The sequence below is a fragment of the Cricetulus griseus genome (assembly GCF_003668045.3).
Source record: "Cricetulus griseus strain 17A/GY chromosome 1 unlocalized genomic scaffold, alternate assembly CriGri-PICRH-1.0 chr1_1, whole genome shotgun sequence".
In the NCBI taxonomy this organism is placed as follows: Eukaryota; Metazoa; Chordata; class Mammalia; order Rodentia; family Cricetidae; genus Cricetulus; species Cricetulus griseus.
This window is the reverse complement of record NW_023276807.1, coordinates 83,262,261-83,280,571: the sequence shown is the minus strand read 5'-3', so window position 1 is coordinate 83,280,571 and position 18,311 is coordinate 83,262,261. Positions and strand designations below refer to the sequence as shown.

Here is an 18,311-nt window from a genome sequence, read left to right as displayed (position 1 = left end):
AGTAAGCAGACTGAAGGGAGAAAGGACATGGCCATTCTGCTGTTTGAGAAGTCCCCAGCAGTCCAAAAAATAACTTACCATGTGGATGTCTCATTTCTCCATCCCAAAGTGTCTGAGTGCTTTGAAGCCACCAAGAAGAGCCAGAGAAGTGTGACAATGCAGCCACCTAGCCCTCACCACAACACTCCTAAGAACTACACCCTGAAAACTGAAGTAAAATAAAAGAATAGTGTAACATGCCATTTATTTGTCTTCAGCTTAAATCAACTAGCAATGAAGTAGCGTGTTGTGACCAGCCTTAGCTCAGGGAACTGGACTTCACCTACTTTCCAGAGAGGAACACCCATGGAAGGTGAGATAACACCTGATTTTATGAAGTGCAGTGTCTAGAATGCTTCAAGCAATGCTTTTAAATTTTGTCGTTTCATGAATTTCATCCAGTATAAAATAAATTAGGGACCTTGCGGGGGAGGGGACTTTTTGAGGAAGAAAGAAGAGGCAATAGGACAGGTTTCAGCTTACAAAAAGGATGTCCTTATAAAACCTAACTAGTTCAAGCATTCTGGGTGGTGAGCTGAAGTAGACCTTTTATTTCTTCAAAGTGCTGCTTCTGCCAACAGAATTTTGTATTCTCTTCTTTACAGACAGGAACTCCTTTACAGTCCAATTGTAATTCCGTTTGCCCTGGAGCAGGCACAAAATTCAATGCAACTGTTGCATAGTGTTCTGGGGGGAAAAACCAGGAGCCTTATTATGGCATCAGGAAGAAGAAACTGTCCATACCAGCTTTAGTTTGCTGGGCTTGCATATATAAACTGCATCTAACATACCTTCTGGCCAGTTCCTGCATCTCCACTTCATGATGATCTTCCTATTCGTTAACTGAAAACAAAGACATTATTGAAACTTTTCACAATACAACAGAAGAAACTACCCCTTTTCCAAGTTAATACTAGAACCAATAAATACAATCCTGTCTTCCAGTTTACATGCTAATGTTCTCCAATATCCTTGGCAACATTAATACCAAGGACAAAGCTATGGTAACTGCAGAGCTGACTGGAAAGGCCAGTGATATCTGGCAGCTTGGACCCTAATGACATAGAGTGCTGGAAGCAGCAGAACGTAAAGTCTCCAAAACAATGTGAAGCAGAATAGGAAGTGTTAAGCTGCTTTTTGAAGAATTACTGTCAAAGTAAGCCTTAGTCCTTATCATTTTATAGACACAGTATATAACATTTCTTTTCCACAATGAACCTTATTAAAAGAATCTTGAGACTGAACTCATCAAAACCTTTAAAACAAGTTAAGAAATAACACGAGTGGAAAGGAGCAGCCATCACCCCAGGTCACCACTGTAACGTAACCTTGTAGTTACTTACCAGTTCCACATATTCTCCAGTGATGTTCCCATCAAACATTTGGAATTTCCCTCCCTTTTCAGCTTCTAATACAGCAGGAGATTTGGAAAATTTTTGCACCAACTAGCCAAACAAAACAGACACATTATTCCAGCACATGCTGTCACCCTGTGCATGTGGTGGGGAGTATACCAGCCTTCCATGCCAGGCCAGTGTTTCAGCAACAGTGTGGTTTGTTTGAATTTTGTTGGACATCAAAGCTTTCTTCTTTAGGGAAACATAGATTCCCCCAACTGCTGATACAGTCCACCACAAGGGGCCATCGTCCCTTCAAGTTTCCCTGAAGCCCTTCCTTCAAAAACACTCTGTTCTTTTCTTTGCAATGTATGGTAGAGTAGCTTAGGGCTTTACTTACATCTTTCACAGTGAAGATACTGTACAGCTGTTCTACTGTCGTGTCAAACAGCTCCGTCAAGTGCAAAGCTACAGTGGGAATCCTTACACCCAGTGCCACTGGAGAAGCCTGCACCTCAAGATGAAAAAGAGGTTCAAGAGGATGGTGAGCACACCAGAAGAAAAGGACAGGACCTAAAGGTCAATCCTACAGGTTGCACACTGCTGCCCTCCACTCACATAACAACATTAGCGTTCTTTATTCCAGCAGCGGTGGCTTTTCCTCTACAAACAGCTTGTTTCTATGAGAACTTCACCTCCATTCCATTTCAAGGCTCTAGCTAAACACCTCTGAGCTTATTTAGACTGGCATGACAACAGGATGAAAGATGACCAGACTTTAAGGGGTTAATTCCATGCATACATTCCTGTTCCCTAATTCTGAAAAGAACATCTAGACTCTACAATCCCAAATTCAAGGCAGAACATTCTTCCACCATGCTATGTGAGCCTCAATGTCACTTGCTTTTGCTGGCTACGATGGCTCACACCTCTGCTCCCAGCAGTCAGAACTCTGAAGGAGGAAGATGACCATGTGTCTAGTCTGTCAACCAATGAAGTGCAAGGCCTGTTTAGTTTTCTCATTCATCAAGCATTGGAACCTCAGGCTAAAGGTGAGTTCTGTGGTAGGGAGCATGTCCAGCATCTAACAGTCCTCAAACTGGCACAAAAAAGTTGCATTTTGTTATTCCACAAAATGACATCAGCATTAATCTCAAGGAGAAATAAGTAGTCAACACCCTTTCCTCATCTGCAACCCAGTACCATCAAAAGGTTGTATGGAAACTAACTGGAGGTGTCCTCCCTGATGACACACTAGCCATCGGCTCATACCTGCAAAGGGTTTCCAGTCACTTTCCTCTCAACAGTCAGCTCCTGGGTTGCTATAGCTTTTGTTGGTAAAATCATTCCTGTTGTAAATTCTACAAGGAAATAGGAAATTTTATTAGCATTATTTCCTTTATCTAAACTGGTATTTTTCAAAAGAACATTTTGAGGTCTTGAAAATAACTGTTTTTACATATATTACTGATGCTTATTTATAAGCGAAGGCCCTTTATTCTTTGTTTCAGTGCCTTGCTTTAGCATATTCCTTTAAAATGCTTATTTTTCACAAGTTGTTTTCTAAACAACTAGGTTGTACATGATTATTAATAGCTTATGGTCCTCATCTCTCCATTACCCTTACAAAGCTTACTCTCACTCGGTCTTCATGCCTGGGAGGTCTTGTAGGAAGAGTGGTGACCCTAAACTCATGTGTGTGAACCCCTGGACACTCAAATGAGCAAGCTTCAAGGACAGCAAGTTGCAGAGAAGGCCCTCCTGGCCACTCTGCCAGGCTATCAACTCTTAATTTGAGAAAATGACAACAGCCTAGATGTTATCTAGGTGTTATAGATACCTGTATTATCTGTGGTCACTTTTGTTCATATATTCATTCACTCAGCTAAGATTTATTGAGCACTTACTATGTGCCAGGCATTGTGCTAGAGATACAGCAGTGAACAAGAGAGATACCTTCCATACCCTCATGGAGCATATAGTCTAGCAGCCAAGACAGATATTAAACAAGTAATCACACAAGAACTACTCCATTGGAGAGGAGAGTGCATTTGTTTCTTTTTAAATAGGATCAAACTAGCCCCAAACCTGCAGCAATCCTCATACCTCAGCTTCCCTGTGCTGAGACTTTTAAGTGTGCCACTCAGGAAACAAGTGGCAGTTATTACAGTCTTACCCACAACGAGCTTTCAACACCCAGACTACAACTTATTCTGCAGTCTAAAGATGTTTCAGGAGCCTGCCTTGGGAATCCAGCCCTCATGCAGAACATAACTTGGGTAAACAGCAAGGGACCCTGTGGTTCACAAGGGATGCCGCCTTTACCCGTCTTAAGTGCCTTCAGGTACTCTCCAAGGGCCTCCCTGACCTTGGCGGTGCCTGTAGTTTTCATAAGATCCTTCAGTATATCCCCATCTCCTTTCTTTTTACTCACGTTCACCTACAAATCAGAAAAATAAAAACCTAAGAAAAAATTGGTTGAATGTATTCTTCCAACATTGGATCCTACTGATAATCGAACTGTGGGTGGCAGAAGTGGTTCAAGAAACACAGGCTACTTCATGGTCACAGAGGAGCTAAGAATTGTTGAGGTCAGCACTGACAGCCACGTTGTGAATGGACTGAATAGAAGATGAACCATTTAACTTGCTTTAAAATTGTCTAAGTACGGGAGTTAAATTGCTTATAGCTTTATCTAGAGAGGGTCTAGTATGGCAGCTCATCTGTGGCTGAGCATTTTACAAGTGCCTGGTCTGAACTATGCTGTAAAAACTAATACACCAGATTCCAAATACTGAAGAAGAAGAAGAAGAAAAAAAGGGTAAAGTACCTCATCAATTGTTGGTTAATTATATGTTAAAACATATTTACTCTCTACTGGATTAAAAATTTTAATTATTTTATCTGATTTTTAATGTGGCTACTAGATAAATTACATTATGTGGCATTTATACTAACAGTGCTGGTCTACAAACCCAAAGCCACCATCCAGAAGAATCAAATCAAGTTCCCATATTCTTGGCAGAGAGAAAAATAAGCTATGGAAGAGGAGAATAACTCAAAGGAGACAGGGATGCAAGTGGTCCCAATGATTCTGGGCTGGGCTGCATCTGATTTTGACATTTACTCGGCCGCATGCTACTGCAAGACAGATCTTTAGAAGATCTTTAGGACATTGCACTGTTGATGTGCTGATGAGCTCTATGTGGTGAAACTACAGCAACCAAGTACAGCAAGCTAAATCTCAAGGTATGTCTGAGACAGGCCCACTTTACAAGACCTGAGAAATATTTAGACACAGCTTTTGTCAGTGTCCAGCTTTGGAAATTACAGCTGCTGTACAACGGTCTTGCCCCCCAGAGACAATGTGAAGAGTCAGAGTGGGCATAGGAACAAGCTGGCTCCTCTTAAGGAGACAAGAAAGCCAGCCAGTCAAAAGTAACTGGTTCGCCGGGCGTTGGTGGCACACATGCCTTTAATCCCAGCATTCGGGAGGCAAAGGCAGGTGGATCGCTGTGAGTTCCAGACCAGCCTGGTCTCCAGAGCAAGTTCCAGGACAGCCTCCAAAGCTACACAGAGAAACCCTGTCTCGGAAAAAACAAAAACAAAAACAAAAACAAAAAAACAAACAAAAAACCCCACAAAAACAGTAACTGGTTCCTTAAAAAATAAAAAAATTAAAAAAGAAAAAAGCAGTAAACCAAACGGGGAGGGGTAGGGGAAAAAAGTCACATTGAGCAAGCCACGAAAGTGGCCTGAGCACTTGAAGCACATGCCTTGTCACATTTAACCTGAATACATCCCTGAGGATAAACTGCACAGATGAGAAAGTCAGAGGCTGCTGCAGTCAGGTACTTGCCCAGGTACCACACCTGGTCCTGGGAGTATGAAGCTTCTGAGGCTTCCTCTCTCCCACCTGTGCTCCACCTCTCACACACCCACAGTGCAGTGGCAGACAACCTCCACAGTCACAACTACCACAGAGCCGAGTGAGTAGTTTGCAAGTGTCCAACACCTATAGCAGAAGCTTGACTAAAAAGGAGAACAGCAGATACCTCAGTGTCATCAACTTCATTTTCTTCAGAAAGGCTGGGTATTTCAATTAATCCCTTGTGTTTTGCACCAGATTCTTTAATTGTACCTAAAATGAACAAAATGGGCACAATTAATAACTGGTTTTATTGAAAAGTCCTCTGCCCCCTTACAGGGTTATGGCCACATCAGAGAACAACCAAGACAGGGTGGATGGATCAGCCTACGTGGTACACAACATGGTGCTCAAACTGGCAGCCCTAAAGGACCTTTGTCACTGTCACTCATTTCTCTTGTCTTTCAATGCTCTTTGCCAGGTCAAGCAAAAAGGGCTATTTTGAGGAAAAGAAGATACCAGAGTGACAAGTGGGCAGAGAGGGACATGAGGACAGAAAGGGAAAGTGAGCTCTGACCATGGAAAGCTTCAAAAGCTATGGCTTGGCAAAGTCTGTGTGGACTTGAAGTTGGATTTCTTCCCAGACAAAAGCCTCCATGTCCTTAAGGACACACAGCGGCAAAAGTCCTTGCAGCCAACTTCTGGTTAGACTTGGACATTTCCTCTTGTTTTAATTGCACATCACTCTTATTATACTGGTGTGGGGGGGTGTTGCAGGGGAGTACTTAACATAACTTTACCTCATTTTGAGGACCAGGCTCACAGGCAGGGCTATATAACTGCAACAACATTCATAAACAGTCACACGGAGACACTCAGGCAGTTCATTGCCACAAAACAAGGTAAGAAAGGGCTCTACCACCCACAACATGCTGCCCTCCAGTCCCTTATGAGTTGACTTTCTGCCACATGGGCAGCAGAAGTGACTGATTTTCTGAGCCCCAGACCATATATGGGACACCTTCAAATGCTGGGTGGAGTTTTTGTTGTTTGTAAAATCTAACACATTAATTTAATCCAGAATTCATACCTTCTGGGGTCTGGAATACTTGTTTATTTTTCAAAGCACAACACAGGTCACACTCATCATCTACTGAAAGAACAAAGTCCTGAGACATGGACCCAACTGCAGAAAAGTGCAGACCAACTGGCAACAAACACAGACTCTGGCCATCCTCCTCAAACAGTGTTAGCAAACAAACACTGGCAAAACCTTCTAATATCAGAGAAGCCCTCCCTTGGCTTGGACAGAGAGCGGAGGCTCCAGAAGTGCTACTCTAGACTAGACTCCCTGATGGGAATGGATGCAGAAGTCAGAAATACCAAAGTGCAAAGGTCAGCCCCAGGTCCCCATCTACTGCTTCAACTTGAGACACCCACGAATGTGGTCAGTGTTGACTTGCAAGGGAGGTGCCAAGGAACAGAATAAGGGGAACGGGGTCCTCAGGACACTGGCCTGCCTACTTGCCGTTACTTCTTGCCCTTAGCAGCCATAGGTTCCATGGCTTTTTGCCCATTTTGGTCTTCCCCCCCCCTCCCAACCTATCCCCAAGGAACTGCCCAGAGATGATGGGCTTCAATGTCTTGTCCCACACATAGACAACAGGAACACCAATTGTCAGATTCAGCTCCATGATGGCCTCTTCAGAGGGACCTTCAAGATGCTTATTCTACCTGAAAGACTTTTTTTTTTTTTTTTTAGTTTTTTACATATTTGAATTACAAACAAGATTGAATTACATGACGATCCCAGTTCCCTTCTCCCTCCCTACCTCCTCTACCACCCCCCCAACTAAAATCCTATCATATGTCCTTTCTTCTAATCTACACCTGACTCAAAATTTCTACTTCCTCATGACCTCCGCATCCTTCCTTTTCTTCCCTTCTCACTCTTGTAGCTTCCTCCCTGAAAGACTGTTTTCATGGCAGCAGTAAATGTTTCTTTCCCATCTTGGGTCTGGGGAATCTATTTTCTTGTCATGCAAAAAAGTGGTTGTTTGGGCCAAGGGAAATGAAAACATACAGGCCATGCATGAGGTTCTCCAGAGTCCTGCTACAATCCAGCGAGCAGCAGCCAAAGAAAGCAAGTGAGGGCAACTCCCAATTGGAGGGATAGGTCTACTCATAGTCAGGGGTAAGAGTGCTTGAATGCATGTGCGTGTGCAAGTCCCTTAAGAGCTAACTTAGAGCCTTCTGCACACTAGGTAAACATTCCATCCCAAGCTACATCCCAAGCTCTTGGCTTTTATGAAGTATATCTATGTAGCTCAGGCTAGCTTTAACTTGCAGGGAATTTTCTGGGACTGCTTTGATGTTTGAACACCTCGACTCCTGTACAATGACATCAGAGGCTGGGCTTTTATCGAACACAAACTACCCAGAAAGGAACCAACTCAAGAGCAGAGACCCAACTGTTTAACACAATGCAGTCTTCCATAACCGGGTCTCTCTTTTTGTCCTCTCCCTGCCCTGGGTCTGATCCTTGGTCATTCCTATAAGTATTGAGCCAAAAGTTAAGTGCCATCGGAGAATTTGGCGAAGACAAGAAAATCACTAACAGAAATGTCTCCATTGGTAAAAAGACAAAATGTGGTCTAGCCACACAATGGATATAAAAAGCATAGCATACTGAAACATGGTACAGCATGGAATGAAACCCTGAAATGAAAGCAGAGCAGGGAGCTTTACTTATCGTCATGAATTGTCATAGGCAAGTCTACAGAGCAAAACTTAGGCTAAAGACCCCAGGGGAGGGCTGGCAAGATGGCTCAGTGGGTAAAGGAGCTTGCTGCTGGAGCCTGGTGACTTGAATTCAATTCCCGGAACCCAGACAAAGATGAAGAAAAGAGCCAACTCCACCAATGTGTCCTTGGACCTCATTTATCCACCATGGCACAATGCTCCAACTTTACATACATACATATATACAGTGTTATAAAAGACCCAAAGGAGGGTTAGCAAGGAGGCACAGTGTGTAAAAGCACTTGCTACCAATCCTGCTAAAATCTTCAATCTTTAGAAACAGCATGGTAGAAAAACAGAATTTTCCAAGTTGTTTGCCTTCTATACATGTGCTGTGGCACACAAGTCTGTGTGCACACAGACAATTTTAACTTTTTAAGTAACTAAAAATTTTTGAGGGAGCCAGGCATCTGTGGAGGAAGGGTACCTCCAGGCAACAGCTCCATGAAGCCCTAGTCACAGCTGCTGGTAAAACAGGGTTCAGCTGAGAGCACTGCCCTTCAACCAATTAGGTTGCTGGGAGAAGCAGTTTCAGGACCCAGCAACTCCAAGAATATCAACAACTACTACTGCTAACTAAATGGAAAAACTGCCCAGCCTGCCTCTTGCCAGGGCCCCATTACCTTTCCAGGCCAGCTTGATGTTCCACTCATAGAAGAAAATAAGCTTTCCTTTGCGGCTGCTACAAGAAGCCTCACCTTCCACCTGCTTCAACTCACTGATCTCACATCGGCCAGTCTCATTCTCCATAGCAATGCCAACCAGGAGCTCTCGGAGCTTCCCCTTGGACCAAACGGTGGCATCCCGCTCTGTCCTGCCAGAGAACAGAAAGACACGAGTGAATGACCCGGCTGGCCTCCATCTGCCCAGCCACATGCCATCCTGACCTACCCCAGGTGAGCACTGTTACTCACACAAACTCCTGCTTGCAAATGTGCTTCTCCGACTAAGTTTCTACTAAGCATCATCTAAGCCCACTGCTCAGTTTCTTAAAAAACTATTATTAATCATACAATAATGGGCAATCATAAAAACAATGGCCACGGGAAGGAGAATCCAGCAATCTCACCCACATTCCTGTGGTGTGAGGCCATCTGTAACGGTGGTAGTCATTTAAATAATCTTAACCACAATATCAATTATTGAGCCTTTCCATATTTGGTTTATCTTATGCACTTTCCTTAATGCTCCCATCTGAAGGGATAGAGAGCGGCTGTCAGAAGTCAGTGTCCTAGTCACCAAACCCAACCTAGAACACTGGACACCATTCTTTCAGGACAGCCAAGTCATCTAATGGTGCGGACCAGGCTCTGCCCTTGGAATTGCTTCAGCTTTCCCCAACGCCCGCCTGAGAGGCAGACATCTCTCGGTATTCCAGACACAAAGGGGGCAGGTATCTAGTGCAAACTGAGACAAAGCAAAGAAAGTGAGATCCAAGTCCCTGCCCTTCCAACTGCACACGGATCCATCCCTCGGCACACGCACGCGCACTACGCAGCTCAAGCCCAAGGAGGGCCTTGTGAGGGGCTACCGAGGCACAGATGTGGGGGTGAGGCAGAAGTCCCTCACGGGGCTTGGCCCAACTTTCAGAAGGAGGCTGAAGCCGGAGGGCCAAGGCAGTTACGAACCGTCTCCCGGCAAGGGCAGGCGTGCTGCGGCGCCGCGCGGCCCTCCCAGGAGCCCGCCCGCCCGCCCGCCGCGCCCGGGGCCCAGCCGCCGCCCGCCGCACCAGTGCCAGTTGTTCACGTTGGTCCCGTCCTCCCGCTCCTCCACGATCCAGCGCGGGTCCCCCTGGCCCCACTTGGCCATGGCGGCGCGAGCGGCGCAGACGACGAGGGCCGGGGTAGCGGGTACGTGCGGGTTTCCGGCCTGAAGGTCTGCGAGCTACACGCTCGCAGGTCCCAGAAAGTGCCAGAAGTCCCCGCCCCGGACCGCTCCGTCTGCCGCCTGCCCCACCCCCTGCTCCCGGCTGCCCGGTCCCTGCCGCCCGCTCCGCCCCGCATCGACTCCGCCCCCTGACTGCTCCGCCCCGGGCCCTGTTACGCCCCCAATATGCCACACCTCCGGACTCTGCCCCGCTCCTCCCCGGATTTAGCCCCGCCCCCTCCCTAAGGCTCCGCCCGGCCCTGGCTGGGTTCCTCCACTAGGGCTCCGACCCCCTGGACCGCTCCGCAGCTCGCTACTCACTGGTGCAGCCAGTTCCTGCAGCCGAGGGTGGCTTCCGGCCTGGACTGCCCACGGACGGCCGAGACTCCGCCCAGGGCTCCCAGCAGCGCTGGTTTTCCCTATTCCGAGAAGGCGCGTGGGCAGCGAGCGAGTTGCGCAGTTCTTTAAACCCGGCGCGTGGACTGAAGGAATATTTAACTTTATTCATGCAGTACTCCTATAGAGACCGACAAGGATTGTGCTTGCAAGCGCATGCGATTGTGGCTTGATACAGTTACAATAGGGTTTATTAATTCTTTTCACCGTCTAGCAAAAACTGCAACAACCATCTGGAAAGTGTTAATTAGGAGATTTATTTAGCAAAGAAAATAGGTAGTTCAAAGGGAGGTTGGGAAGGACCTAGCTGTGCTGTACCCATGCCAGTCTGCTGCTAGTTGGAGCTACTGCATTTCAATGTGTTCTTCAAGAAGTTACAACACTCAAACAGCTAAAGCAACGCTGTGATTCCCAAATCAAAACGAATTCACCTGATCCTACCAAAGGCACAGCTGACAGAGGCATCCGAGACTCTGGGGGTGATTGGCAGACACTTTGCTCGCTTACTTTTTATCCAGTTCTGATTACTCCTAATAAAACATTACATGAGAAGGTTTAGGTAATCATTTGAACCTGACAGAAAATAAGACTTCTGAGGCCATAGGCTGCTATAATCACTAAAATACATAAACTTCAAAACTGTACAATGGAAATAAATTCACTAAAATGAGGGTGACTCTAGCTAGAGGTACACAGACCACTGGACCACTGAAGTGCTCTTCAGATCTGCGATCCAAACAATGGGCTCCAATAAAACTACATTGCAAAAATGGGAAAGAAACGCAATGGAAAGGGTAAAAAAGTGGGAAAGGCAGACCCTGAAAAAAATTGTGGTAGAAAAAGTCCTGGACCAATAGCCAGTGAACAAAAAGGTACATTTACAGACTGACAATATTTGAGACTCTAAAGAAATTTCAAATTGTCCAGAGTTAATTGAAGTTTTTCTTTATTTTCAAGAAGCTGGTAATGAAAAAGATACAAAAAACCCTTACATGACAGTGAGCCTGAAGATATCGGATCAAGTGGGAGCAAAGCGTTGTGGCTACAGATATGAGACCTGGGCTGCAGACTGATGTTTCCATGACATGGAAGGTGGAAGGCAGATGAGCCCGGCTGGATGCTGGCTGGAGGCAAAGGGGAAGTGTCCTCAAACTTAATTGTTCTGAGTAAAGAACTGACCTGTCGTTCTTGTCCTTCTTGTCCAGAACATGACCTTGCTAATTGTTTGCACTTTTAAATTTCTTTTAATGTTTTAATGTTTTGTTTATTTATTGTGTGTTTGTTTGCTCACCCACAGGCCAAAGCACAGGTGTGGAGATCAGAAGACAACTTCTAGAGTTGGGTCTTTGCTTCCACCATGTGGGCCCCAGGGATGGGATAATGTCATTGAGCATATACATATATATGCACATGTATTATTGTATATAATCTGGGTCTTGTTTTTTTAATTACTAGTGTGAAAAGGTAACTACATTCTAATAAAGAAGCAAGTTCGATATGTTGTTTTGAAAACAATAACAATTTGTATGTGTCTGTGTGTTGTATTTATGTGTATACAAGTAAGTGTGCAGGCCCAAGAAGTGTCTGTGCAAATAAATACAGAGACCAGAGCAGAATGCCTGATATCTTTCTCTCCCATTCCCCTTCTAAAAACAATATTTATTGGGGCTGAAGAGATGGCTCAAGGGTTAAGTACACTGGATGCGCTTCCAGAGGACCTGGATTCCGGAATCCACACGGCAGCTCACAAATGTCCATAACATTTGTTATGTCCCAGGGGATCCAAAACCCCTTTCTAACCTCCTTGGGTACCAGGCATTTGTGAGGCATATAGATATACACGCAGACAAAACACTCATATACATAACATATTTTAATATCTTTTTAAAATTTTTATTATTCTAACTGTGTGGGGGTGGGGGTGGGGATAGGTGCACATGAATGCAATGTCCACAGAGGCCAGAGGCATCCACTCCTTAGAGCTGGGTTACAGACAGTTATAAGCCCCCTCATGTGGGTGCTGGGAATCCAATTCAGGTCTTCAGGAAGTGTGCCCTTAACCACTCAGCCAGCTCTCCATTCCCCCCAAATATTTTTTAAAAACCAAAAAAACATTTATTATTTACACTGTGATCATGAGTATGGAGGTCAAAAGGCAGCCTTCAGGAATCTGTTCTCTCCTTCCACCATGTGGGTCCCTGAGACTAAACTCAGGGCAACATGTTTGGTGGCAGGCGTCTTCATCCCCCGCTCCATCTCACTACCAGTTCGACACACACCCCCACAACCTGGGAAACTAGACAAGCCTGGTTTGTTTTCACAAGCTATGCAGGACTTAATGGACAGTTCTAGATTTCTGTAGTGAACCATTCCTCTACAGAAACTTGGGATTTCTCCATGCTATGATTCCTGGGACATCTAAGATGGCTCATACACCTGCAGCCATATGGTTAGAGGTAGCAAGTTGGCACTTCTAACAGAGTAAACAGAATTTAACAATATGGATTATCAACCTGCATGCTTTCTCAGACCAATTCATCCCTTGTATGTAGGCTCACTCTTCTCAGTATTTGAGCTACAGAAGAAGCCAGAAAACATTTCTCGTGGTATCAGAATGTTAGCCAACTCTATATTGTCCCCCACCTCTTTTTTTGGTAAATAGTTTTATACTATTTAAGGATAAATAGTTGTATCATTAAATGTAAATAATTTTTAAATTACAGTGCATGCTTCTAATTTCAGTACTGGGGAGGCATAGACTAAAAATGGCTCTGAGTGCTTGTTCATCCTAGACGACAGGATTGAAACTCTGTTTCAAAGTAAATACATTTTAAAAATAAAAGAGAGGGTGCCCTAGGCTGGAGAGATGACTCAGCAGTTGAGAGCATTGGCTGCTCTTCCAGAGGACCTGAGTTCAATTCCCGGCACCCACATGGTGACTCATACTGTCCCAGGGACTCCAGTGCCCTCTACTGGCCTCAGCAGCCACACATGTAGTGCACAGACATACAAGCAAAATACCACATACAAAAAATGAATTCTTTTTTAAAAAAGTGTTGCCTCCAGGTGACCAGCGGACACTCTCACTGGAAATGTGGGCCTGGCTGCAATTCCATGTCACCGCAGACCTACTAGCTGTTTTTGAGGAGTCACTGTATGCATTTCTTTTTACGATTCTGATGCCTGGGCATGCATCCAACTTCATTTGCCCTCAGGTGCACGGCTGCTACAGCACAGAGCCTGATGGCGTTGAGGCTGCGCTCCCCTCTATTCTGTTTGTGCTGCAGTGTGCCACCACAGTGCAGGAAAACTAGGAAAACTGTCTGTGTGGCTAGATGGATGTTTCTCAATATTTGTGCATCCCAACCTGTTAATAAAGTCTCTCTAGGAGGTAGGAAACATTGTTTTTAAGGTTATGTTTATGCAATTGTGGGAGTGGGAAGGTCAGGAGACCTGCAGGAATCACTCCTCCCTTCTACTGTGTGGGTTCTGCAGCTGAAACTCAACATGTCAGGCTTTGTGGCAGGGTCCACCTCACTGACCATCACTTTTTTTTCTTAATGACAGAAAAGTTTAAAGGATCAGAGTGATTACATATGGTTAAGGGAATTGTTTGTTTCTTTTCAAAAAAAAAAAAGGTGTATTTTTATGTTTAACCATGTGTATATGTCTGAGTGTGGGCACATGCCTGTGCAGTGCCCCCCAGAGCCCTTGGATTTCCTGGAGCTGAGATTACAGGCAGTTGTGAGACACCTACAATGGGACCAGAACTCAGGCAACTGAGTTTGGCTCCTCTGCAAGAACAGTATGGCACTCAGAAACTGGACTGTCTCTCCAGCCCCAAAATAGTGCTTATTTGTTTAACTTTTTTTATTTTTATGTGATTGGGTGTTTTGCCTGCCTATAAGTCTATGCACCACCTGTATTCAATGCCCACAGAAGCCAGAAGAAGGCATTGGATCCTCTGGAATTGGCATTAAGGGCAGTTGTGAGCTGTCGTGTGGGTGCTTGGGAATCAAACCCAGGTTCCCTGGAAGAGCAGCCAGTGCTTTTAACCACTGAACCATCTCTCCAGACTCCAAAATACTGTTTCTTAGGGTGTATGTGTGTGTGTGTGGTTAAATTGTGTAGGCTTTTGCTGTTTAAGTTTGAAGCCAGGCATTCTAATACACTCCTGTAGTCCCCAACTACTCTGGAGGCTAAAGGAGGGTCACTTCAGCCCATGAATCAAGAACACCTAGGTAATGTGACAAAACCCATCTTAAAGAGATGAATCAGACAAAGCAATGTGAAAACACTGTTTGCACCACTTGTAACAAACACAAAGCAAAACAGTTCAAAATCACATTTGCCTGCTCTGTGTGTCCTAACTGGTCCTGGCTTACTCTCTACTGCTGTAATAAAAATGTGATAAAATAACTAAAGCCAAATTAGGGAAGATAGGGTTTGCTTAGCTTACAGGTATCCTAACCCTCATCCAAGGAAGCCAAGGCAAGATCTCCAGGCTAGAACCTGGAGGCCAGAACCTGGAAGCCAGCACTGAAACAGAGACCGTGGAGGACAGCAGCTTACTGGCTTGCCTCTTCTACAAACCCAGACCATCAGCCCAGGAGTGACACTCCCACGTCAATCAAGAAAATGCCCCACTGACATGCCTACAGTCCAATCTGATGGAGACAATTCCTCACTCGAGGGCCCCTCTTCCTAGTTTGTGTCAAGCTGACCAAACAAACCAGCACCCTTCCACAACAGTGCCATAGATATCCGTGTTCCTAAGAGTAGAAGGTGCCATTTGTGGAAGAAATATGAAAGAGAACTATGATGGGGGAGGTCCTTCTGTGTATATGTTTGTCTTATTGGTTGATAAATAAAGTACTGTTGGCCAATAGAGAAGCAAGTTAGGCAGGAATAGGAGTCGAGGAGGATTCTGGGAAATGTAGTAAAGAGAAGTCTTGTGATCCAGGCAGGAAGTGACATAGCAGGCAGACTAAGAATATAAGCAGGGACAAGCAGGAAATCACTCTCTTCCTCCTCTTCTCTTCTCTGTGAAGTTGCCATGTGATCCCAGGAAGAGGTCACATTCTGCCCGCATCCTCAATAAGTTATAAAATATATAGATTAATAGTATGGTTGATACTTAAGACAGAGCTAGAAAATAAGAAATCTTAGTCATTGACCAGCAGCATTGTACCTAACATTAGTCTCTGTGTGTTATTTGGGGAACCCATGTGAAGGCGGGGCTCGGGCAGTCTGTGGAAAGACATATCGTTACAGATCTAGGCCATGGGTAGACAGGCTCTCAACAGGCAGGGATGGGAGAGTGCCTTCTGTTAATATTCAGGCATCTGTACTGACCTGCTCTTGGGGTTCTGACAGGATATGTCCTCAGCTTCAGCCACTAAGAGCACCACCTGAGCTCATTCACTATGTTTCCTTTTAAGAGGGCCCTACCCACCTCCCATCTTTCTTTTTCTCTTTTTGTCTCGACTGCTGAGCCCATTTCTCCAGCCCTTTCTCAGCGATTGATTGATTGATTGATTGATTGATTTTTTTTTACTTGTAGCCCAAGCTAGCCTCCTGTGTCTACCTCCCAAACATGTGCTGAGAATGACAGTTGTGAGGCAGTGTGTCCAGCCAAGAGGACTGTATGATAACAAATGTCCCTAACTAGCCTGTATGTCATTTATTTCTGCAAGCACCCACCTCTAGAGATCCCTACAAGAGATCCTTTTCTTCTTATTGTCACTTTTGCAGGGTTTCTTCTTATTTATTTATGTCTATGTATAAATTGAGGCGGACAGAGGGGTGTCAGATCCCTGCAGCTGCAGTAACAGGCAGTTGTGAGCTGCCTGATATGGGTGCTGGGAATCGAATTTGGGTCCTCTTTAAGAGCAGTATGTGTTCCTAACCACTGAGCCATCTCTGAGGCCCCACATTGCTGTTGTTTTTGAGATAGGGTTTCTCTGTACAGCTCTATCTGTTCTGGAACTCGCTCTGTAAACCAGACTGGCTTCTCACAGAGATTCACCTGCCTCTGCTTCCTGAGTGCTGAGATTACAGATGTGCACTGACACCCCTGGCTTTGCTGTTCTTTGTTAAAGCTACTACAAGTGAGCCACCTATGAGAATACCCATTCTCTGTGCATTTCCTATGCATATGTGAAATTCACAAGTAGTAAATGTGTTTTGCTTTTCTTAATTGGTATTTGTTATGGGGTCCATTTCAACAAAGTATTACCCCCATACACACCAAGTAACAATAGTTAAATAACACTAAGCAATATAGTCTTTTATTTCCCTTGTGTAAATAGAGCATTGCAGCAAGCGTGGACACTACAGTCATTGTGGGTGTGACTCAGCATTTTGCTTTTCATCAAGATCCAACATGGCATTTCCAGTTTCAGCCACCGTGTCCACATTCCAATCCACAGAAAAAGAAGGACGAGAAACTGTATATCTAGAGCCCATCAGACTCAGCCTAGCACGGCACAGATGAAACCAGCTATGCCACGTGAGGATACTGGTGTAAGGAAAAAAATGGAAGGCATGTCAGCCATGTGTAGGGCTAACATTTGTGAATTCTGTCACCAAGAATAGTGGCTATTTGAAATAACAATATTTGTCACACAGTCACATCTGTGCTGTGAAGTTCAAGTAGCTGCTATCCAGGCACATGGGATGTGCTTACTGATGACTGCTATATGCCCCCAGCCCCCAGCCCTTGGCCTCTTTTACCCTCATCAAACAGAAATCATCAAAGTTTGTTTCCTAAATTGACATTTCTAGATTCCCAGCTAAGCCACGGCCACAGATACCCGTCAGCAGAGTCCTACTGAGCCACAGTCACAGATTCCCATCAGTGGAGCCCTGTATTTTACAGGAATGGGTCTACTCCTGTATTCTTATTAGACTCAGTCATTGAGTAAGAAAAATGGAGTCAGCAGCAGATGTGAGGTGCAGCATGGAGGGCTGCACCCATCCCTCAGCCACTCTGCCAGGAGAATGGAGAGGCACCTCTTCTTCCATGTCACCCACCCCACTTTTTACATTACTGCTTCTAATCAGGTGAAGTTGGAGGTTTCTGTAACGAAGAGACTGACATTTCACCCAGCCTCCTGAGCAAGATGGAAATTCATTCCTTTCACATATGACATTCTAGGCTAGTGGCTCAGGCCTAGTTGGGCTCTCAGAAACTTCATGTTGTTGCTCTACCTTTTTTGAGATTTTTAAAGAAGTGACTTGGGGCTGGAGAGACGGCTCAGTAAGATGAGGAGATGCCTAAACTGGTAAATGCTTTGCTAGCATGAGGACCAGAGTCCAGATCCCAGCACCCACATAGTAAGCTGCATAACAACGTAGAATAACATAACATAACATAACATAACATAACATAACATAACATAACTGACAGCCTATGTCTGTGATTTCAATGCTGGGCAGAGACAGGCAGCTCCAGGGGTTTCATGACCACCCAGCCTAGCAGAATCATCAAGCTCTAGGTTCAGGAATGACTCTGCCTCAAAATAAAAGGTGTGATGCTACACACCTTTAGTCCCAGCACTTAGAAGGCAGAGTTCTGTTCAGTCCAGTCTTTACTGGCTCTGGGAATCTTGATGATTCAAGTGCGACTCAGCAAGGCTCACTCAAGTCTGGCCTAGCCTTTGCAGTCAGTGTTGTGCTTTTCCCTGCTCATGGCTCTGGGATCTGGTGGTCCTAACATGCCAGTTCCTGCCATGTACAGGGACCTCTGCCTAGTAGGCACTTTTCATTCTTGCTTCCACCCGTAAGACTTTACTCAAATATTTCTTCCTCATTGGGGCTGGAGAGATGGCTCAGAAGTTAAGATGCCTTCACCCACGGACAGCAGGAAGAAGTTTGGGGAAAACAATGCCCACATTCCCATGAATTGGGGGGTGTGGATGGTCTTTGATTATTTGGTGGGTTATTGATGTTTGCTATTATTTAGGAGAATATAGTACATTGATACAAATTTAAAGTTATGT

General features: G+C 45.0%; 1 protein-coding gene across 3 annotated transcripts; it reads right to left on the bottom strand.

The window, feature by feature from the left end:
* Positions 1-214: 214 nt before the first annotated feature.
* On the bottom strand, positions 215-9,988 carry Ahsa2p. 3 transcript variants are annotated; one of them, XM_027388019.2, is made up of 9 exons: positions 9,776-9,988; positions 8,670-8,860; positions 5,432-5,517; positions 3,702-3,816; positions 2,649-2,737; positions 1,777-1,890; positions 1,383-1,484; positions 831-882; positions 215-726 (listed from the first exon to the last, which is right to left on the bottom strand). In XM_027388019.2, the coding sequence occupies exons 1-9, from the start codon at positions 9,853-9,855 to the stop codon at positions 554-556; spliced, it is 1,002 nt and encodes a 333-aa protein (XP_027243820.1). In that variant the 5' UTR covers positions 9,856-9,988; the 3' UTR covers positions 215-553. The 3 variants fall into 3 exon arrangements, with proteins under 3 accessions (XP_027243820.1, XP_027243821.1, XP_027243822.1); XM_027388020.2 differs by having other exon boundaries at positions 1,777-1,884; positions 9,776-9,987; XM_027388021.2 differs by having other exon boundaries at positions 8,670-8,855; positions 9,776-9,933.
* Between the last annotated feature and the right edge of the window lie 8,323 nt (positions 9,989-18,311).